Genomic DNA, 25,086 nt, shown 5'->3' on the forward strand with positions numbered 1-25,086 from the left:
ATCATATGAGGTTTGTTCAAAATCAGGTCTGTTATTAAAAAAAATAAAGCTTTAAGAGACATGAAGAATATTGTGTCAGTGAAATATAATAAGGGAGAAAAAAATACCATTTTAGAGATCAGAAGTGGATAGTGAAAGGAAGTAAGGATTTAACCTAGTAAGATGTTGAAATGATGTAGGATTAAATGGGGATACTTGAGAGTAATACAATTTAGATAGGTAGCTTTTGTACAGCCATGACCTTCAACAATATATTGATTGCAACCAATTTAAGGAACAAGCTTTTGAAAGCCACCCATGCTTATATTTATCAAGTACTTTGAAAATATTGAGGAAATAAAATTCTAGTATATAAATAAGAATTGGAGATACAGTACCACTATCTACTCTGGAAACAAAGGCAAAAGTAATCTAGTCCCTTAACAAAGAAAATGTTAGATATGAATGGTACCGTTTTACACACTGCCTATGCTTAGAAAGCAATTTAAAAAATTATCTTTACCTGAAGTTGGTGGAATCATATATCCTACATGCCCCTGACTCACCACATTTCAAAGTACCCCAGTGTAAACATGTGGAGTCCACTAAAGCTCCAAAATATATAGGTGCGGGAATTCCAGCTACAATTAAAAGGGAGAAAGAAGAATCCATTAGCAAGGTAAGAAGATATATTGTTTGGTTTGGAAACATTTTAACTTTATTTGTAGAACAAATAATCTATTGCTTTAAATTTTACTTTTAGAAACTGGAAGTTACTTTTACTGTAAAGTTTTTAGATGATAAATAAGTAATCTGAAGGATAAATGCAAAATAAAAATCATCAGTAGAGAAAAACACTGAATTAATGATTCTTCACATTTTTTTTCTGCAATGTTTTGGGCCAATCACATGCACATTATACTTTAACAAAGCATTTCCTGTTCCTTTGCTTTTCAAATTGCATTGATGGAAAGTAGAATTAAGGTCAGATAGGTCTTTTTCAAGTAAAAAAGAGAAGTTCTCTATTTCTTTTCGTTCTTCATTCTCACACTAATTACAAAGTGCTGTTTACAAGCAGAAGCGATATTTGCTAGACTGTTACTCTGAGGGAGTGATTTCATCTACTTAGTATTTAATAGTGATCTGATGTGATGTTGGAAAAAATAACTATTTTTACCTAATACCCTTGTGCAAAATGCATGTAATCCCACACCAAGAGACTTCTCTTCAGGCTTGATACACCTAAAAAATAAATGAATTCATAAATTTTAAAAGTAGACATTTAAAATCTACCACAGTTTCTTAAAAGAACTGTTTGTGTGCTAGTAACACACTGAGCCTTAGAAAATTTTCCTGCCTGCTCAGGTCTTGGTTATTCAAGGCCTGATTATCCAGTTCATAACCTTCACAGGATCCCCACCTCTGGTCCTTGGCATTTTATCCATCACTTTTTGCTCATTAATTTCTATCATAAAGTTATCAAGGAAGAAAATGTTTCATATCAGTTGATTTCTACCCCAGTATCCTCTTCTTGAATAGTATTTCTTGATTCTGATGGTTAAAACTTTAGCCTAAAACAAGAACAATGCAACCCTAGGTGTATTTAAATTATTTCTATTAAAATACAGAAAAGCCAAGAATTTTAAAAAATAAATGTAAGGAAAAAAGAAAGCCAGAATAAAAATTTTCAAAGGAAAGTGATGAAAAAAATCCAAAGCAAACATATTTTAAGTGACTTGGTATCTTTTCAAGAGTGGCACAGATTCCTCCATTCTCTCCAGAAATTCCCTGATGTTTTCATTGTTGCCTGAAATTCCTATGAGTAGAAATGAAGACTATAATTCCCCAATGGCACTTTTTGTGCTCCACTCACTTCAGCAGCAGCATGGCTACCTGCTTCAAGAATTCACTTGGAGAGTTCCTCTGTATTCCCTTCCCTTCTTTGATTAACTCAAAGCTGAGAAAATGAAAGCAGCTTTCTTCACAAAAGGATGTAGTACATTTTTAGCAAAAATATCATATTATTGGCATTTTCTTGGCATAAGTATTTTACCGATTCAAATAACTCTTCAGCATCAATAGACTGAGATACAGTTGATCTGGTCATTATCTATCTAACACATAGGTTATTTAGACAGCATCAAGGATTTTACTGAGAAGGAAGTAAGAAAAGCCAGGAGACCTAGCATGACCCTCTTGCTCCCATAGTTACCATTTAATACAGAAAATAGGGCATTTAAATTTTACTGAAGAATTTTTCTTTCTCCTCTATTTCTAATATTACCACCCTATGATCTCACAAAAGTATGAAATCCTTATAGCTAAGAAATTGTAAACAGTTTAAACTGTTCTCCAAATGCTGTCACTATTTGACATTGATAACAACATTAATTCTAGAATCCAGAAATAAGAAAGAAAAATTAAAATGCAAATTATGGGAAAATGCTGAGAGAAATTAAAATAGTTCTTAAAAACTGACAGAGTAGCATAGATGTTGCATCCCTCTACCATCATGGTAGGAGAGCCATGAATATTCCACAAAAATAGTGAAAAGCATAAGTATATCCATAAAAATCCAGGTGTTAAATTCAACAATGTGATCTTGGCAAGAACTGGAGGAAGAGAGTAAAGATATGAAGAGAGATGAGAGCATGATTAAGTATTCATCTTAATAGAAAGTATATATTATTACTGAAAAGTTTTGAAATTGATAAGTAAAACAGAAATGTAGCTAAGAATTTCAATAATCAGGCTAGCCATTGGAAAGATATGACTTTTAAAGCAGCAGAAGAAAATCCAATAGATACAATGGAAAGCAAAAAAAGAAGCAAAAAGTCAAATACATAGAATATATGAAATAAAGTGGCAAAAGAGCCCTATCACATTAATTACAATAAATATAAGTAGGTTAAACTCACCAATCTGAAATTACAAAATCAGATCTAGCATATTGTCTATAAAGTGAAATAGAAGATTGAAGATTGAAAAGAAAGGGAAGGAAAAAGGTGTAACAGGAAGCAGTGAACCAAAAGAAAGCCAGTACTGCAATTTTAATAAGAGACAAAATAGAATTGCCTGAAAGAAATGACTAAAAGATAAAGAAGAAAATTAAGTGCTGCTAATAATAGAAGTATAATGATAAAGACACATTTACATCCTACAATATAGCCTCCAAATATATAAAGTAAAAAACTGACAGAATTATAGGAAGAAATACATCAGCAATTTTAAAAGATTTTAACATCCATCTTCAAAAAACTGTTGAATTAAGCAGACAAAAAACAAGCATAGATTTACAAAATTTAGATAACACAGTGATTAACTTCAATCCAAGAAATATGGAAACTGTATATCTAAAATGCAGAAGTTACACTTTCTTTTCAGAAACACATGAAACACTCAAAAATTGAACATGCATTATGCCCCAAAGAAAGCCTCAATATTTCCCCCCCAAACCCCACATCTGTCAGACTATATTCTCTGAACATGAAAATGAAATAACAATAATAAAGGATACCTATAGAAATTTCTTATAGATATGGAAATTATATAACACATAAATAAATTTTTGTTTGGTGGAGCAAACATAAAAGATATTACAAAAAAGTTAGAAGTAAACTTCATGGAAAATACTAGTTCAGATATAACTAAGGCAATACTTGCAAGGAAATGTATGATTTTATTTACATTAATCAAAATGAGCAAATTATCTAAGTGTTAAACTCAAATAGTTGATAAAGAAAAACAGAGCGAGCCCCAAAGGAAAAAAATTTTTAAATAAATAAAATAAAGAGCAGAAATAGATGAAATAAAGATTATCAAAACCAAAAACTGGCTCTTTAAAAAAGAAATATATATATATATCAGAGAATATCAGAATGATAAAAGAATATTATAAACACCATACACTAACAAGTATACAACTGGTGTAAGCAGATACGGAAAATGTGAATAGACACTAACATTAAATAAATGAAAATAATAACCAAGTATCACTGACCAAATAAGCCCAAAGTACAAATAGTTTTACAGGTGAATTCATAAAACTTTCAACAAACAGATATTTAATGCAAGTTATTCCAGAAGTTTAAAAATAGAAAATTTATTAATTTATTTTGTGGGCCTAGAAAGATTACAAAAAAACAAACAAAAAAGAATAGAAAATAAAAGGTACGTTTTACTTATCAACATTGATATAATAATTTTAAATAAATTATTATTTAAATCAAATCATATATAAAAATATATTGTGATTAAGTATGGTTTTTCTTAGATATGCAAGCAGTTCAATATAGAAAAAAACTATCACTTTTTTCCACTACACTAAAAGTACTGAGTTGGAAGATTATATATAAATTTTTTCCTAGATGAAGAAAAATATATTTGATAGTTTAATACTGATTCTATTATTGAAAACTCAGAAACTAGATGAAAACTCATACTAAAAATCTATAGCAAGCATCATATTTAATGGAAAAATTTTACATGGTTTCCATCAAAATTAGAAAAGAACAAGAATACTCACTATCACCAAATAGTTTAACACAGTTTTGGAGGTCCAAGCTGATGCTGTAAGAAAATTTTTAAAACCTAAGATGTGTAAGGCTTGGAAGTGAAGAGATAAAACTCTCCATATGTGCACATATTTCTACATAGAAAACCTAACAAAATCAACAAGTTATTAGAACAAATAAGAAAAGTTGCTGGATAAAAAGTAAACTTTAAAAAATCAACAGCATTCCTCTAAACCAACAATAACCAACTAGAAAATATAAAAGAAAATAACACCATGTTAAATTACAAATAAGTACATGTCCATATATGTATGCTTGGATATATATGGGTACATATATATTTGCAATTGTACATGGTAACATTTTGTGTGTGTATATATATATAATATATATTATATGTGTGTGTGTGTGTGTGTGTGTGTAGTATCTATAAAGGAAATTTTAAATAAATGGAAAAATATTCCATGTTCACAAATATTTGATGTCAGAGTTTCTCCCATTAATATGTAGAATCCATACAATCAAAATTCACATGTGAGTATAAAGATCCATGCATTGATAGCTAAATCAATTTAGGAAGAAAAGAATAAAGGAAGAGTGAAGGTGAAAGTGTTGGGTGGGTGAGGAAGAGCTACTGTATGAGACATTAAAATATGCAGTGTCACTGGTATGAGAACAAATAAACTGTGGAACAGAATAAGAATGAAAATGGCCAATGTTATATAAACATTTTAAATATGATAAAGATGGCACCACAAATCAATGGAATAAAGACCTCTTATTTGTGCTGTGATGCTGGGAAAGCTACTTTATTTTTTGGAGAAAAATAACACTGAATATCTCTCTCCCTTGAGCCACACATAAAGATAGACTTGTAATGACAAAGAACTAGGTAAAGCTGTATAGCTAGTAGGATAAAATTTAGGGGAATACTTTTATAAATTAGGAATATGGGAACCCTTTTGAAATGTGACTCCCCAATACACAAACCCTAAGGCAAGAAAATTGTTAGATTTCACTACAACAAAATTTAGGATTTAATTTCATAAAGAATACTATGAAAAAATTCAAAGGAAAGATGAGAGACCAGGAAAAGATAATTGTATCAAGTAAACAATATTACATTAATGTCTATAATTCACCAAGAAAAGTATAGGAATTATAATGAAAGTGGGAAAAAATAATGAATAAGCATCTTGAAGCAGAAGCATTAATAGCTAGAAAAAAGTTTGAAGAAATTCTTCAACTCATTGAATTAGGAAATCACATATTAAAACATCAGTGAGCTATCATTTTACACCCATTGGAAGAGTCAAAGTCAGAAAGTTCAATAATTCTAAGTGTTGGTGAGGCTATAAGGAAGTAGAAATTCCCATGCATTGATGGTACGAGAATAACTCATAAGTACTAGCAGTACTTGGTGAATTTATGTATCAGTGTGCCTTTTGAACCAAAACAAATTTATGGCACAACACTATTTGTGTGAATATAAAACACAATACACAAAAAACTTAATATTTTACAAAGGAAAATACGTATTTAAGAACATATGTCTATCATATTAATACAGATGCCGGTGGTGATAGGAAGTGGGGAATGGAATGGAAAAAATTAAAATAAAGTGAAATAAAACAAGAGGGAAACCTTACTTCACCTAGGATAAACTATGAACTGAGAATTATGATCAACTTAACTCTGCTTCAAGAGGAAGAAAAGAGAAAACAATGCACTTTGTTTACTAGGCATGTTTAGAATCATTTACAAGGCATAAAGCTGCTGTAATTGGAAAAATACATGTAATAAACCTAAGTCTGAATCCTAGCTCTGCAATTTCCTAGTTTCAGTAAGCCCTTCAACGTTTGTGTCTCACAGTAGCCTTATAAGACAGTTGAGCATTCATTATATATCCATTTTTTAATTAAAGATAAAAGGAGCTCAGAAAGATCAATTGACCTGCCTTTTGCCCTGTGGGTAGTAATTGGTGAAACTGAGACTTCCGACAGCTTTAAACTCTGCTGTCCTATAGGTTGAACTATAAGAAATGACAGCTAGGCAACCACTCTGTACCTAGGAAAATGATGATTTCGTATGGTTTACCCTAAAATATAAATGTGTCTCTTCTTGTGTTAAACAATGAGAGGTTCACTAATTTAACTCTAAGAAATAAGGTAGGAAAGATAGGGAGGGAAATACCAACAGATAAACATTTTTACTGCTAACTTTAAAATTTGGTAAAATTCAACAATGCTTAATGGGAAAATCTTAATAACTGGTATATATAGAGCACCAGGTTCTTAGATACTGTGGACCTAAGTGGCTTTCTTAGAAAAAGCTCCCTTACTAAATAACCAGAAATAAATCTAAATACAGAAAATAATTCTTGTACCTCAGGAGAACCATATATCCAGGGATGGCAGATAAAGAATAGATGAAACTGCTGACCACCGACAAGATTAAAAAGTACTGGAGCATCATGGAACAGTCCTGTCCCTTGTCACATAGCCCAAGAACTGCAGATGAATTTCCTGGTGTTTGAATACAGCTACAATTTTGGAACACCTGTCAAAAATAATATATTATCCTATTTAAGGAAGGAAAGTTTTGAATACAAATCTCAAATATTTTCTGCATGCCCAATTAGGTCAAGATAGACAGTTTATTCCCTTTGTTCTCATATCCTTTATTGTGTCTCAAGATTATCTCGTGAAACAAAACATAGAAGAGTGGTTTCCGAAAAAGGATATTTCTTTCTAAATTTGAGTACATTTGCAATAGCTCTGTTGCATAAAAGTCATGCTTTTTAGAAACACATGCTATTTTGCCACATGCTAAATATGACAAATAAAATTTGTTTCAGAATGCTCAGCTGAAATATTTACTTACCAATAAACAAAGTTTTATTTCAAAAAATATAGTTTATTTCACAAACAGAACAAAGTCAACCCTTTTTGAATTCTTATGTTCCCAGGTTTCAATAAGAATCAAAATTTGGAAGGTGGAGCTTCAAGATGGCAGAAGAGTAAGACGTGGAGATCACCTTCCTCCCCATAAATACATCAGAAATACATCTACATGTGGAACAGCTCCTACAGAACACCTACTGAACACTGGCAGAAGACCTCAGACCTCCCAAAAGGCAAGTAACTCCCCACGTACCTGGGTAGGGCAAAAGAAAAAAGAATAAACAGAGACAAAAGAATAGGGACGGGACCTGCACCAGTGGGAGGGAGCCGTGAAGGAGGAAAGGTTTCCACACACTAGAAGCCCCTTCGCGGGCGGAGACTGCCGGGTGGCTGTGGGGGGAAGTTTTGGAGCCACGGAGGAGGAGCGCAGCCACAGCGGTGCAGAGGGCAAAGCGGAGAGGTTCCCACACAGAGGATCGGAGCCCACCAGCCCTCACCAGCCGGAGAAGCTTGTCTGCTCACCCGCCGGGGCGAGTGGGGCTGGGAGCTGAGGCTCGGGCTTCGGAGGTCGGGTCCCAGGGAGAGGACTGGGGTTGGCCGTGTGAACACAGCCTGAAGGGGCTTAGTGCGCCACGGCTAGCCGGGAGGGAGTCCGGGAAAAAGCCTGGACCTGCCGAAAAGGCAAGAGACTTTTTCTTGCCTCCTTGTTTCCTGGTGCGCGAGGAGAGGGGACTAACAGCGCTGCTTAAAGGAGCTCCAGAGACAGGCGTGAGCCGGCTAACAGCGTGGACCCCAGAGACGGGCATGAGACGCTAAGGCTGCTGCTGCCGCCAGCAAGAAGCCTGTGTGCGAGCACAGGTCACTCTCCACACCTCCCCTCCCGAGAAACTGTGCAGCCCGCCACTGCCAGGGTCCCGTGATCCAGCGACAACTTCCCCGGGAGAACACATGGCGCGCCTCAGGCAGGTGCAACGTCACCGGCCTCTGCCGCCGCAGGCTCGCCCCGCACTCCGTGCCCCTCCCTTCCCCCAGCCTGAGTGCGCCAGAGCCCCCAAATCAGCGGCTCCTTTAACCCCGTCCTATCTGAGCAAAGAACAGACGCTCTCAGGAGACCTACACACAGAGGCAGGGCCAAATCCAAAGCTGAACCTCGGGAGCTGTGAGAACAAAGAAGAGAAAGGGAAATCTCTCCCAGCAGCCTCAGGAGCAGCGTATTAAAGCTCCACAATCAACTTGATGTGCCTGCATCTGTGGAATACATGAACAGACAACAAATCATCCCAAAACTGAGGAGGTGGACTTTGAGAGCAAGGATATATATATATATATATATATATATTTAAACCCTTTTCTCTTTTGTGAGTGTGTATGTGTATGCTTCTGTGTGTGATTTTGTCTGTATAGCTTTGCTTTTACCAGTTGTCCTATGGTTCTGTCTGTCCGTTTTTTGTTTTTTTTTTAAGTATAGTTTTTAGCACTAGTTATCATTGGTGTATTGGGTTTTTGGTTTGGTTGCTCTTTTTCTTTTTTTTACTTTTTATGACTTAAAAACTTTATTTAATAAGTATTTTTTATTTAAATAACTTTATTTTATTTTATCTTCTACATTCTTTCTTTCCTTTTTTTTCCTCCCATTTATTCTAAGCTGTGTGGATGATAGGATCATCCAGCCAGGTGTCAGGGCTGTGCCTCTGAGGTAGGAGTGCCAAGTTCAGGACACTGGTCCACAAGAGACCTCCTAGCTCTATGTAATATCAAAAGACAAAAATCTCCAGGAAATCTCCATGTCAATGCCAAGACCCAGCTTCACTGAATGACCAGCAAGCTACAGTGCTGGACACCCTATGCCAAACAACTAGCAGGACAGGAACACAAACCCATCCATTAGCAGAGAGGCTGCCTAAAATCATAATAAGGCCACAGACACCCCAAAACACACCACCAGACGTGGACCTGCCCATCAGAAAGACAAGATCCAGCCTCATCCACCAGAACACAGGCACTATTCCCCTCCACGAGGAACCCTACACAACCCACTGAACAAACCTTAGCCGCTGGGGACAGACACAAAAGACCTACAATAACAAACCCAAAACAACTAAGAAAATGGGAATAGGAACATACATATCAATAATTACCTTAAATTGTAATGGATTAAATGCTCCAACCAAAAGACATAGACTGGCTGAATGGATACAAAAACAAGACCCATATATATGCTGCCTACAAGAGACCCACTTCAGACCTAGGGAAACATACAGACTGAAAGTGAGGGGATGGAAAAAGATATTCCATGCAAATGGAAATCAAAAGAAAGCTGGAGTAGCAATTCTCATATCAGACAAAATAGACTTTAAAATAAACACTATTACAAGAGACAAAGAAGGACAGTACATAATGATCAAGGGATCAATCCAAGAAGAAGATATAACAATTGTAAATATTTATGCACCCAACATAGGAGCACCTCAATATATAAGGCAAATAATAACAGCCATAAGAGGGGAAATCGACAGTAACACAATCATACTAGGAGACTTCAACACCCCACTTTCACCAATGGACAGATCATCCAAAATGAAAATGAATAAGGAAACACAAGGTTTAAATGATACATTAAACAAGATGGAGATAATTGATATTTATAGGACATTCCATCCAAAAACAACAGAATACACATTCTTCTCGAGTGCTCATGGTACATTCTGCAGGATAGATCATATCTTGGGTCAGAAATCAAGCCTTGGTAAATTTAAGAATATTGAAATCATATCAAGTATCTTTTCTGACCACAACGCTATGAGACTAAATATCAATTACAGGAAAAAATCTGTAAAAAAATACAAACACATGGAGGCTAAAGAATACACTACTTAGTAACCAAGAAATCACCGAAGAAATCAATGAGAAAATTAAAAAATACCTAGAAACAAATGACAATGAGAACACAATGAGCCAAAACCTATGGGATGTAGCAAAAGCAGTTCTAAGAGAGAAGTTTATAGCAATACAATCCTACCTTAAAAAAACAAGAAACAGGGCTTCCCTGGTGGCGCAGTGGTTGAGAGTCCGCCTGCCGATGCAGGGGACAAGGGTTCGTGCCCTGGTCCTGGAAGATCCCACATGCCGTGGAGCGGCTGGGCCCGTGAGCCATGGCTGCTGAGCCTGTGCGTCCGGAGCCTGTGCTCCGCAATGGGAGAGGCCACAACAGTGAGAGGCCCGCGTACCGCAAAAAAAAAAAACAAGAAACATCTCAAATAAACAACCTAACCTTACACCTAAAGCAATTAGAGAAAGAAGAACAAAAAAACCCCAAAGTTAGCAGAAGGAAAGAAATCATAAAGATCAGATCAGAAATAAATGAAAAAGAAATGAAGGAAACGATAGCAAAGATCAATAAAACTAAAAGCTGGTTCTTTGAGAAGATAAACAAAATTGATAAACCATTAGCCAGACTCATCAAGAAAAAAAGGGAGAAGACTCAAATCAATAGAATCAGAAATGAAAAAGGAGAAGTAACAACTGACACTGCAGAAATGCAAAGGATCATGAGCGATTACTACAAGCAACTATATGCCAGTAACATGGATAACCTGGAAGAAATGGACAAATTCTTAGAAAGGCACAATCTTCCGAGACTGAACCAGAAAGAGTTGGAAATATGAACAGACCAATCACAAGCACTGAAATTGAAACTGTGATTAAAAATCTTCCAACAAACAAAAGCCCAGGACCAGATGGCTTCACAGACGAATTCTATCAAACATGTAGAGAAGAGCTAACACCTATCCTTCTCAAACTCTTCCAAAATATAGCAGAGGGAGGAACACTCCCAAACTCATTCTACGAGGCCACCATCACCCTGATACCAACACCAAACAAGGATGTCACAAAGAAAGAAAACTACAGGCCAATATCACTGATGAACATAGATGCAAAAATCCTCAACAAAATACTAGCAAACAGAATCCAACAGCACATTAAAAGGATCACACACCATGATCAAGTGGGGTTTATCCCAGGAATGCAAGGATTCTTTGATATATGCAAATCAATCAATGTGATACACCATATTAACAAACTGAAAGAGAAAAACTATATGATCATCTCAATCAATGCAGAGAAAGCTTTCAACAAAAGTCAACACCCATTTATGATAAAAACCCTCCAGAAAGTAGGCATAGAAGGAACTTTCCTCAACATAATAAAGGCCATATATGACAAACCCACAGCCAACATCGTCCTCAATGGTGAAAAACTGAAAGCATTTCTAATAAGATCAGGAACAAGACAAGGTTGCCACTCTCACCACAATTATTCAACATAGTTTTGGAAGTTTTAGCCACAGCAGTCAAAGAATAAAAAGAAATAAAAGGAGTCCAAATTGGAAAAGAAGAAGTAAAGCTGTCACTGTTTGCAGATGGCATGATACTATAAATATAGAATCCCAAAGATGGTACCAGAAAACTACTAGGAGTAATCAATGAATTTGGTAGTAGGATACAAAATTAATGCACAGAAATCTCTTGCATTCCTATACACTAATGATGAAAAATCTGAAAGTGAAATTAAGAAAACACTCCCATTTACCATTGCAAGAAAAAGAATAAAATATGTAGAAATAAACCTACCTAAGGAGACAAGAGACCTGTATGCAGAAAATTATGACACTGGGGAAAGAAATTAAAGATGATACAAATATATGGAGAGATATACCATGTTCTTGGATTGGAAGAATCAACATTGTGAAAATGACTATACTACCCAAAGCAGTCTACAGATTCAATTCAATCCCTATGAAACTACCACTGGCATTTTTCACAGAACAAAGAATTTCACAATTTGTATGGAAACACAAAAAACCCCGAGTAAACAATGCAATCTTGAGAAAGAAAAAGAGAGCTGGAGGAATCAGGCTCCCTGACTTCAGACTATACTACAAAGCTACAGTAATAAAGACAATATTGTAGTGGCACAAAAACAGAAATATAGATCAGTGGAACAGGATAGAAGGCCCAGAGATAAACCCACGCACATAATATCACCTTATCTTTGATAAAGGAGGCAAGAATATACAGTGGAGAAAAGACAGCCTCTTCAATAAGTGGTGCTGGGATAACTGGACAGCTACATGTAAAAGAATGAAATTATAACACTCCCTAACACCATACACAATAATAAACTCAAATTGGATTAAAGACCTAAATATAAAGCCAGACACTATCAAGCTCTTAGAGGAAAACATAGGCAGAACACTCTATGACATAAATCACAGCAAGATCCTTTTTGACCCACCTCCTAAAGGAATGGAAATAAAAACAAAAATAAACAAATGAGACTTAATGAAACTTAAAAGCTTTAGCACAGCAAAGGAAATCATAAACAAGACGAAAATACAACCCTCAGAATGGGAGAAAATATTTGCATATGAAGCAACTGACAAAGGATTAAGCTCCAAAATTTACAAGCAGCTCATGCAACTCATTATCAAAAAAACAAACAACCCAATCCAAAAATGGGCAGAAGACCTAAATAGACATTTCTGCAAAGAAGATATACAGATTGCCACAAAGACATGAAAGAATGCTCAACATCATTAATCATTAGAGAAATGCAAAGCAAAACTACAATGAGATATCATCTCACACTGGTCAGAATGGCCATCATCAAAAAATCTACAAACAATAAAGGCTGAAGAAGGTGTGGAGAAAAGGGAACTCTCTTGCCCTGTTGGTGGGAATGTAAGTTGATCCAGCCACTATGGAGAACAGTATGGAGGTTCCTCAAAAAACTAAAAATAGAACTACCATACGACCCAGCAATCCCACTACTGGGCATATACCCTGAGAAAACCATAATTCAAAAAGAGCCATGTACCACAATGTTCATTGCAGCTCTATTTACAATAGCCAGGACATGGAAGCAACCTAAGTGTCCATCAACAGATGAATGGATAAAGAAGATGTGGCACATATATACAATGGAATATTACTCAGCCATAAAAAGAAACGAAATTGAGTTATTTGGAGTGAGGTGGATGGGCCTAGAGTCTGTCATACAGAGTGAAGTAAGTCAGAAAGAGAAAAACAAATATTGTATGCTAACACATATATATGGAATCTTAAAAAAAAAAAAAAAAAGGGCCTGAAGAACCTAGGGGCAAGACGGGAATAAAGACACAGACCTACTAGAGAATGGACTTGAGGATATGGGGAGGGGGAAGGGTAAGCTGTGACAAAGTGAGAGAGTGGCATGGACATATATATACTACCAAATGTAAAATATATAGCTAGTGAGAAGCAGCCGCATATCACAGGGAGATCCGCTTGGTGCTTTGTGACCACCTAGAGGGGTGGGATAGGGAGGGTGGGAGGGAGGGAGACACAAGAGGGAAGAGATATGGCGACATATGTATATGTATAGCTGATTCACTTTGTTATAAAGCAGAAACTAACACACCATTGTAAAGCAATTATACTCCAATAAAGATGTTTTAAATAAATGAATAAATAACCATTATAAATGTTAGAATTTTGTATATGTTTTGACCCAGCAATAAAAAAATTAATCAAAATTTGTATTTTATTTTGATCACCAACCAACATTATAAGTGACATTTTTTAGGCAAGAAAACATGCCCAATTCTATCTTCTTAAAAAGCTGTCATGGTGTAAAAACACAGAAAGTACGTGTGTACATATACACAGGAAAAAAGAAAAAAAAAAACAGCAAAGAGATTGACTGCATAATTGAGAGCAAAACTGCCTACTTTATCTCAGTCTAGAGTATTTTTTTTTCAGTCTAGAGTATTTTTAAATGAAAGTAAGTAATAATGTCAACTGTTATGAAATTAAAGATCAGCGCTCAGACATGTAGAAGAATTCAAATAAGATCTAGGAAGTAAAAGATAAATTAAGTGAGCACATAGAAAGTAACTTATTTTTTCCACAAAAAAATTTTAATTTTTTTTTGAGGAAAGACTTTAATTTTACTTTTGTCAAATATGGACCCAGTTCATAGTTGGAATGTGCCAATGCAGTGCATAAAACAAAAGTTCTGTATAAAAGGCCAATAAGATGTGTTACCATGTTTATTCCTGTTCCAGAGGATGTCTCACAACCTGCAAGACAAGCTGACATGTATGACAAACCATCGTTTCCACATACAGGGTCCCATATTTTAGTTGGACAGTTACAATCCATGTTGCAGTCAGCAAGGATGACATTTTCCACATGTAAATCTTGTTGCACTCTGAAATGATTTAAAATAATGCCATGGATATTGAAAGAATATTAGAGCATTTTCTTTTTCTTTTCAGCTCAGTTCCCAATTGTATTTCTTCTACTCCCCAAAATAGAAGCAGAAACCTTCCAACTGTCAATGTTTGGCTTGGATACTATAACTCTGCAAGAAAATATACCTTACTTTGGTGACCACAGCCAGTTTTTCAATGATTTCTTTCAGGTAAACAAAAGCCAATAAACAAGCATTACCTGAACACCTATTACACAGAAAGTATTTTTTCAGGTATTAATTAGAACTCAAAAATAAAGATGAACAAATCCCGGTGTTGGTCCACATGGTGGAAAATAACAAGAGAGATCATATTTTATAAAAACAATCTCAAGGGCTCAAAATCTGTAAGAGCAAAGTCTGTAAGTGCAATTTATAATGTATATAATACATTTAGCTCCAGAAACATAACTACTTGAGTAAACAAATATTCTAGTATAAAAAGTGTTCAGTGATCATCAGGAGGACCAATTAGCAGCTATCCATAAACAAGACACCACTGTGAAAATCCCAGAACACAGTTGTGAGGTTGAAGCACCTCCTGAGCCACAGAGACCGAGAAAGATGACCTTAGAAGGATAACAGGAGCAGTAACACTCTGAGCAGACTGCCCCTCCCCCAGGCTAGCACAACACCACATCAAGACAGCCCCCCTAAGCCTATGGTTTCTCCAGTGGGAAAAGAAAGCCCAGTGCCCCCAGATTATGGAATGCTTTCCAGGAGGCCCACTCAGATCTTTCCACAAGGGGATCACTGGGAGAATCTGTGGGGTTTGACCACAGGAGAAGGAGATGGGGGAAGGACTTACAGCAACCAGCAGTCAGATCTTGGTAAACTGCATTCCCGCTTGCAGCAGTGCCCAAGCAGGGACCCCAGCTAGTGCCTCTTCCCATCTGCAGAGCTGAGTGGTGACCCAATCTGGCCAGAGAGCTCGGTTGGCAGTTCTGCCTGGTTTGGGTTCCCAGTCAATGGGCCACCCTGGCCATGGAGCTCCACCCAACTGCTGAGTATAGCCTCCAGTCCTACCCATCCAGAATGCCTGGCCAGAGAGCCTGGGCAGCCACAGAGCCCACCCTACAGCCACAAAGACCCTGAATAGTCACAGGAATCTTGAGAAAGAAGAATAAAGGTGTAAATATCACACTTCCTGGTTTCAAACCATATTGCAAAGCTATTGTAATTAAAAGAGTATGGTATTGGCATAAAAACAGTCACATAGATCAATGGAACAGAATAGAAAGCCCAGAAGAAAACCTATACATGTATGTCAATTAATTTACAACAAAGGAGCCAGGAATATATACAATAGAGTTGGGAAAGCCTCTTCATAAATGGTGGCGGGGAAACCAGACAACCACATTCAGAAGAATGAAACTGGATCCTTATCTTACACCATACACAAAAATCAACTCAAATTGATTAAGATTTAAATTTAAGACCAGAAACCATGAAACTCCTAGAAGAAAACATAAAGGGTAAGCTCCTTGACTCCAGTATCGGCAATGAGTTTTTTGGATTTGACAACAAAAGCACAAGTAACAAAAGGAAAAATAAATGAGTGGGATGACGTCAAACTAAAAAGCTGCTGCACAGAAAGTTAAACCATCAATGAAATGAAAAGGCAACCTATGAAATGGGAGAAAATAGTTGCAAATCATATATCTGATAAGAGGTTAATTTCCAAAATATAAAGAACTCATACAACTCAATAACAAAAACCAAATGATCTAATTTAGAAATGGGCAGAGGACCTGAATAGACATTTTTTCCAAAGAAGACATACAAACAGCCAAACAGGTAAATGAAAAGGTGCTTAACATCACTAATTATCAGGGAAATGCAGATCAAAACCACAATGAGATATCACCTTACACCTATTAGGATGTTTAAGGGGATGTCTATTATCAAAAGGAAAGAAAGAACAAATGTTGTCAAGAATGTAGAGAAAAGGGAAACCTTGTGCACTTTTAGTGGGAATGTAAATTGATAGAGCCACTGTGGAAAACAGTATGGAGTGTCCTCAAGATATTAAAAACAGAACTACCATATGATCCAGCAATTCCACTTCTGGGTATTTATCCAAAGGAATGAAAATAGACGATTGAAGAGATATCTCTATTCCTGTGTTCATTGAAGCATTATTCACAATAATAACCAAGACATGGAAATAACCTATGTGTGCATTGACAGATGAATGGATAAAGAAAATGTGGTATATGTATATATATACACACACACACACACACAAAATGGAATATCACCCACCGTAGAAAAAGAAGGAAATCCTGCCATTTGCAACAATATGAATGAGGCTTGAGGGCTTTATGCAAAGTGAAGTAAGTCAGAAAGAGAAAGAAAAATGCTGTATGATCTCACTTATTTGTGGAATCTAAAAAAACTGAACTCAAGGAAACAGTAGATTGGTGGTTGCTGGGAGGTAGGAAAAGGAATGGGGAAAGGTGGTCAAAGGGACAAGCTTGCAGAGACGAGGTGATACACACACACAAAACTGTAAATACGTGAGGTGACGGATGTGTTAACTAACCTTATTGTGATAATCATTTTGCAATGTATAATGTATCAAATCATCAGATTATACACCTTAAACCTACATGATGTTTTTTGTCGATTATATCTCAATAAAACCAGGGGAAAAAAGTTTTTTAAAAAGGGTCTAACACAGAGAAAGACAAATATCATATGATATCACTTAGGTGGAATCTAAACAAAATGATACAAATGAACTTATTTACAAAACAGAAACAGACTCACAGACGAAGAAAACAAATTTATGGTTACCAAAGTTGAAAGAAGGGAGGGATAAATTAGGAGTTTGAGATGAAGATATACACTATAAAAAATAAATAGAATTGAATAAAAAATGAATAGTTTATATAAAATAAACAACAAGAACTACTGTATAGCACAGGGAACTATATTCAATATCTTGTAATAACCTATAATGGAAAAGAATCTGAAAAAGAATATATGTGTGAGTGTGTGTGTGTGTGTGTGTGTGTGTGTGTGTGTGTGTGTGTGTGTGTGTGTGTGTGTGTGTGTGTGTGTGTGTGTGTGTGTGTAACTGAATCACTTTGCTGTACACCTGAAACTAACACATTGTAAATCAACTATACTTCAATTTAAAAACAGATCTAAAGGTCTAACAAGATTACTTTTCTTATGTTCAGTGTAATATAATGAAAAGAATGCTAGCATGGGAGTCTAGAAACTAAATTAAAGTCCTGACTCATGACTAGATTATGCCTTTTTACATATTTGCTCTGGGAATCAGGATAATTGGAGATGGAGATAATCTTTAAGATTTTACCAATTTTAAATTCTATTTTTATATATTGATGGAGTTGAAGAGGTTTTCCATGACCTCCCTTTGTCATTTAATCTCTCTGAATCTCAATTCTTCATCTGTAAAATGGAAATAACAACAGCTATCTTAAATGGAATTTGCAAGACTAAAATAAGATAATATATAAAATTACTTTTATGATTATATATTTAATATTATTCCAATTGTATAGTCCTTGGTAACTTTAAAGGGATCATTTTAGGATGCTCTTCATTTCAACTAATCACTCCATTATCTAGATATGTCCTACAAATGACTTTTAAAAATTCATATCACTATGCAAAACCTTCCTGTGAACCCAGGTAACCCTCAAAATGCAAATCTAAAACGATTCAATAATATAGATATACCTATACAAATAAAATATATAAATTTATATAAGCATCAATATATCATGTATTAGGATTCAGTTACATTAAATTTAAGCCCATCGTGGAACCATATAAAGGTGATTGAGACTGTATAGTCAACTCTTAATTTTACCTATTTATGGTTGTATAAAATGTATGAATAACACATCCTAATACAACCTAAAACCATAACTAGTTTCTGTGATATTCATTTGACTACCTACTAGGATATCACAAAGACAAACACACACACACACACACATACACACACACACGCAATCATAAGCTCACTAACTCTGTGATATATTCCCAACCTCTTTAATAAGATGGAGAAAGACCACAAATTCCTGCCATTAACTCCAATTAGCAAATAATCTGGTCATGAGTAATCACTGTAGAAAATATGTTATTAACTTTTGAAAGTATGACATTCATTAGAAAACAACATACCCTTCATAAGAGGTGGTTATGCCAGCGACTGAAGAATTATCACAGATCATGAGAAAACACAAAAAATAGAGAAGATACTCAATTAAAGATAACCAACATCCTATGTGGGCAGCTTGTATGACAGTAATCTTGAACTTCTTCATAATTAAACCACCAACTATATATCCAATGCATATTGGAGGTAAGTTATAAATACCTATAAATGCAAGTAAAATATTATGTACAAAGTGACTTAGCAAAGGAAAAAATATGATAACACATTTATCTAATATGTCTCACATAAAAAACCATTTAGGTCCAACTCATAGTGAAGAAGCCTAATTTAAATTTATCCCCACTTAGTTATGTATTACATACAGAGAGATTTTTAAATGCCCCACAACATTGAAATATATTTTAGAAGACTGTTATCATTGTCATTCATTTAATTAATAGCAGTAAGTTGTAAATTTCTTGTATGCAGGGATCATGGTCTATATCTCTTTTCTTAGGATCTAGGTAGAAGTGACAAGTCAAAGTCGACCAGTCATTTACTGCTTTCCATTCTTTCAGGTGGGATTATATATATAATGATTTGTATATAACATATACAGTATTATATAATCATACATAGAATGATTTGTATGATTCTGCAGCTTTTTATTCCCACTCTGATTGTTAAGAATTTGACTCAGCTCAAGGTATTTTAGAGGTACTTTGCTGAGCCTGTGATTGTCAAGTATCTTTACATTTCATGTCTTGCTGCTACTGACTAGCACTCTCCCTCCCCCAATCCTCCCCCCCAAAAAAGGGAAAAGACAGCCCTAGGTTTCATCCTTACAGTGCCAGGGTCTGTTCACTGAATCACACTCTTGGGAGAGCTTGTTTAATATCCATTCTCAAGTCCCATTCCAGAGAGTCTAATTTAGTATATTTGAGATGGGTCCCAGGTATCTGAACTTTTAACAAACACTCTAGGTGATGTGGGTACATGTAATCTGGAAATTCTCTTTTCAAAACAGTAAAAAAGATCCCAAGAGAAACTCAGGGTGGAGTAGAACCACCGAGGTTAGTGCGGTTGCAGGAAAATCAGAATGTATGGGCTGCAGAGACATCTCAAAACACAAGGGGAGCCAGGGAACTAAGTTAGAAACCACGGAATTCATGAATTGGAGCCAAAAAAGTAAAATCTGGATGTGAAACAAAATTCCTGATGAGTTAACTCTGTCTGCCTTTTTACATAAATGAATTACCAATCTGAAAACTGTACCTAACTTGTACATTCCCTGAACTTTCCACAAATATTTCAGATTTGCATTCTGACTACAAAAAGAGCCAAAGAAAGAAAACCAGGATTTTCTGGCTTCTTCCCTTCCTTACCCTCTCTTGATTTCCTTGGAGAGCAGACAGGGGGGAGATTACCAGAGGCAAAAATATCCTAACAGATTTCAACTGAGGAGTTTCCTAGACCCATCATCACACTGTTCACCATTTCATGGGAAAAAAGGTGGGCTACAATTGCAGAGAGGAACAAACATACCAATGAGAAAGATTGCATCTGAAGCTGATTTTCCATAGTGCTGTTCCAAATATTTAGGCATGAAGGAGATCATATTGACAAATGCATTGAATTGCAGCACACTTATTAGTATGAAAAGCATGTAAACTGGGTTGCACAAAAGACTTTTCATGAATGGTAAAAAATCTGAAAGGAAAGGATGACAACAGTGTCATACAAACTTGGCTTTGCATTTTATGATTGACTTTTTCTGAAACATCAACCTCCCCTCTAAAGTATGTTTTCCTGTTTTATAATGCACTTGTGTTTCTTGATTCTTTTTGCCCCTTGAAAGCTAAAGTTGTATCATTGTTTTGGTAGCTTCTGCAAGACACTGAGGCAGCTGAGTGGGAAGGGATCAGAACACAGTCGTTTTGCCTTCACTAAGTTACTAACATGTCTTAAGGAAAAAGTATAACTATTACATGACAAAAATATTGTCCGAGTTCACACCATTTCTTTCTTATCCTTTTTTTTTTTTTCCGGTACACGGGCCTCTCACTGTTGTGGCCTCTCCCGTTGCGGAGCACAAGTTCCGGATGCGCGGGCTCAGTGGCCATGGCTCACGGGTCCAGCCGCTCCGCGGCATGTGGGATCTTCCCGGACCTGGGGCACGAACCCGTGTCCCCTGCTTCGGCAGGCAGACTCTCAACCACTGCGCCACCAGGGAAGCTCTGTCCTTCTCTTTTACTTGTACTAATATCCTCTCTTCTCTAGAGATCATCTAGAATGAAAGATGCTTGTTCTCCTGTTCTGTCCTCTAAAGCCAGGAAGGAAATCAATTTGATAAAGAAGTTCACACTCACATATTGATTAATCATTCCTGAACATTTAAAATGTAGTTAGATGTGGAAATTCATGACATATAAATTTTCCCAAGTACTAGGCATTTCTTTGCTTCTAACGGTTCAGTCTTTTAAAATACCAATCCCCAGGTCTCACTCCCTGAGATCCTGATTGATTTGCTATATATTAAAGACCATGTAAATGAGTTAACTGAATGTTTTCCTGTTTGTGTGGACAGACAAAGCTCAGAGCCAAATTTGTGGCCAGCTCTAGCAAATGTTCTAGGTCACACTGTCTCCATTTTGGGTCAAAGTCTCACTTATAGTTTCTTTTCACTTTTCCTATCTTCATGTTCTCTGTCTTGATTTCCTTACTTATCGTGTATTATCCTGGTTTGCTTAATAAACAGCCTAAAATCCAATCTAGCAAAGTATCAATCAGTAAACAACTTGGAAGTGGAGGAAGCATAGTTTAATGCAAAGAAATAAATTCTAGTTGCAGAATTCATATTTATGAATAAAGTACATGGCAGAGAAGTGACTTGTGTTCACAGCTCTTTGGAGCTTTTGAAGTCATGCATGTTTGTTGACATACTGTCCTAATAGATGAGTCTCAGTAGTTTCAATTTCTTTTCTAGATGTCATATACTAAGTTAAGCCCTTTCCTAGTTTATCTTGCAGACTATAAATGATATTCTGTGTTAAAATTCCCTACCAGTCCATACCGACCCTTTGACAAGAGTTGTGAATATAATCGTAAGGACTCTGAGAATTTGTAAGATTCTGAATTGGCTCCTAATGATATGAGAAGTATTAAATTATGTTCAATTGTGGTTTAAGTGAATTTGTAACTGCTAAAACTTCTGTGCAAATTGATATTATAATTTACGGGTGATGGTAAAAGTGGCAACATCAACAATAATAATACTAATACTAGTAAGCAGTAACAATAGTAATATGTGTCAGAACTCCTTTTACCTTCGCCCAACAACTTTATAATAATAAATAGTATTTTATCCCTATCTTTGAGGTAAGGAAACTAAGCCCCCCACCACCTTCCAAATGGACACTTTAAGAATTCCAAGGCCCAGGCCATACCTTATACTAATTAAATCAGACCTCTGGGTAATACTACAAAATTTCCATGCATCAGTAATTTAAAAAATTCCCTAGGTGATTCCAATATGTGGCCAAGTTTGAGAACGAGTATTTCTGAATACTATACATTGATTATCTTACTTAGTTTCCCATAGATAAACCTTCTGTAAATTATGCTTTGAGCTTTTATTGAGGATCTATACCAAAAAAAAAAAACCTGTTACATGAAATATGCTCCTGAATTTGCTGGAAAACAACTATGTGACTCAATATTACCTGTATTGTACATCATATAATTTTTTTTACAACTTGTTACTTGGGCAACAATTTCTCTTTAAGAATTGTTATCCTTTCCACTCTCAAATATAGATAATTATATGACCTATAATTGAGGTGCCTTATTTCTTTTCTGCCTTAACTTCCAAGACGCTCACAGCTCAGCTAATACTTTTGGTTTCAGACCTATATGGTACTTATTTGGATTAGCATATATTTTTTCCTCCTTTTGTTCTTGGTTTGAGTTTCATTTTTAATTAGACCTATGCTCTCTGTAAAATAGATTTTTTAAGGCAGATGGGACCTCATTTATTTGTTTATTTATTTATTTAGTACCCAGATTGACATAAAATTTCATATAAATGCTGATCTAAGTCAGGTTCTAAACTATATCATTCACTCCCATGTGGAGCATGGGAAAACATTATTGTAGTAGCACAGCTAGACATTATTGACTGCTGACTGTCAGTGACAAATTGTTTTAACTCAGCCTAGAATATTGTAATAGACTAAGATACAGACACGACTATAGAAAATAAAAAGTAAATTGTAAAATATAAGATGTTTATATTTGCCTTTAATGATTCCAACCCTTTTCTTCCTGACTTCGCTTTGTTTCTCTTCTTTGTCATTTTTAACGGTCTCAGCAATATCCTCTAGTCCTTCCTTTGGAAGTGTTTTGGGCAAAACGAAAAAAGGAATGGCAGTAAGCACATTCACTCCTGCACAAACCAAAAAGCCAAACCACCATGCACCAACCCAACGAGTATCAATGGGAGTTATGGTCAGATCATCTGTAAAGAGATACACACATTTTTTATTAGCTTGAGTCATTATTTCCTTTATGAACTATAGAAAATTATTACAATTATAATTGTCAGGTTCTAACCAAGTATGGAATTTGCATATAATTCAGACATTGATAAAACTTGTCTGACAATATGTGGTGTTACAATACTGTCTAGCAATAAGCTAGTTTGACTATCTGTCCTATCATGTAAGGAATTTATAAATAGGTACATTATTAAAGAGCTACAAGTTCTATTTCATTATCCTCAAATGATTGCTTGATTTAAAAAGAATTCAAACCTATGTGCTTAAATCTTTTGAAAACAAGAAATACGATTAGGGCAGTAGAAAGTGCACTGGATTTTGAGTCAGAAGATCAGCACTGTATCTTGCTCTCCTGCTCACTGGTTTGAAATATTGAAAATTATTTAAACTCCTCAACTTTAATTTGGTCACCTGGAAAGTGGAGATTCTATCTAACTGAGGGTCAGGTAAAGTAACAATTAAATGTGATAACATACCTGATGATGTTTTGTGTACTTTAGACACTGTATAAATAGATTTTATGGAGTTACCTGTGTTCACCGATCCAGTGTCAACATAAACATTTGCACAGAATGACGCTAACGAAAGTCCAATCAAAGGACCAATGATAGCTCCTGTTTCTATAAACCCTAAAAATAAAGGAAAATATAAAGTTATACACCCACATAAAGAGTTCTAATCCCATAAAGAGTCTGAAGATTGAATTGTTTTTACCTTAGATATTTTTGCCTTATGTGTTCAATCTGTAGGAAAATTAAACTTGGTGTACGTACAAGTAACAAGGATGTTTGTTTAAATGTTGAAACAGGAGCCTCCTAATTTGAAGCCACTTTCTCTAGGCCTCCAAATTCTCTTTCACACTCGGTTACAGGTAAAGATCTGCAGTTAGAAGCGACTGGCTGCAGCAGGGTGACCATATTGTGTGCAAACGCCCTTCTCTAAGATGAAAATATTCCTTTTCTCTTGTGAAAGACTAACTTACTTAAAATTATCAGTATGTATGCATGACTTCATTCCTTAATAATAATTTTGAAATAAAACTAAGGAAATGGGAATCTTTAAATTCTATGGGGCTTCCCTGGTGGCGCAGTGGTTGAGAGTCCGCCTGCCAATGCAGGGGACACGGGTTCGTGCCCCGGTCCAGGAAGATCCCACAGCCACAACAGTGAGAGGCCCGCGTACCGCAAAAAAAAAAAAAAAGATGAGATTAGTGGGACTGTCCCTATTATGATTCAAAGCCATTTTCTCTTGTGGTATTAGAGACTGGTTAAAGTGATGGCCTTTTTCGGTGAGTTTTGTTGTGTCTTGTGAGTAAACTATTACTGTGTCCGATATTGGAATAGAATTATCACTACTGTATCATGGGTGGATATTTTGATTCTATGGTTCCTTCAGTATTACAGCTGGGATCTTACTATTGAGAAAGTCACAGTATAGAGCAAAATTCTTTTGTTGCCTTCCACAGTCATATTTTTGGAGGATTTTTAAAGAAATACTATGTTATGATAAATATCTTGTAGCATATTCCTCAGGAAAGCTTCACTCCCAAATCTACCACTTGATACAAAACTATACATTCATTTATTGTCTTAGTCTTGTCCCTTATGACTACCCCTTCTTTAAGTTTTCTTCCTCTTGCTCTATTCACTTAGGTACAATCATTCCCTAGTATTTTATCCTACGGCTCCTCACTATGTAGCATC

At 35.7% G+C, this 25,086-nt stretch overlaps 1 protein-coding gene across 1 annotated transcript in view; it reads right to left on the minus strand.

The window, feature by feature from the left end:
• Positions 1–502: 502 nt before the first annotated feature.
• Positions 503–25,086, minus strand: part of SLCO1A2 (solute carrier organic anion transporter family member 1A2) — a gene marked incomplete at its 3' end in the record, with an annotated part of 40,522 nt that continues 15,938 nt past the window's right edge. Inside the window, exons 6-13 of the mRNA XM_007449382.1 lie at positions 23,914–24,012; positions 23,125–23,343; positions 20,373–20,537; positions 18,854–19,049; positions 14,482–14,647; positions 6,880–7,052; positions 1,157–1,221; positions 503–620 (exon numbers count right to left, since the gene is read on the minus strand). Coding sequence (XP_007449444.1) covers positions 503–620; positions 1,157–1,221; positions 6,880–7,052; positions 14,482–14,647; positions 18,854–19,049; positions 20,373–20,537; positions 23,125–23,343; positions 23,914–24,012 — 1,201 coding nt within the window. The remainder of the gene's footprint in view (positions 621–1,156; positions 1,222–6,879; positions 7,053–14,481; positions 14,648–18,853; positions 19,050–20,372; positions 20,538–23,124; positions 23,344–23,913; positions 24,013–25,086) is intronic.

Source organism: Lipotes vexillifer, unplaced genomic scaffold (assembly GCF_000442215.2).
Source record: "Lipotes vexillifer unplaced genomic scaffold, Lipotes_vexillifer_v1.1 scaffold135, whole genome shotgun sequence".
Taxonomy (NCBI): domain Eukaryota; kingdom Metazoa; phylum Chordata; class Mammalia; order Artiodactyla; family Lipotidae; genus Lipotes; species Lipotes vexillifer.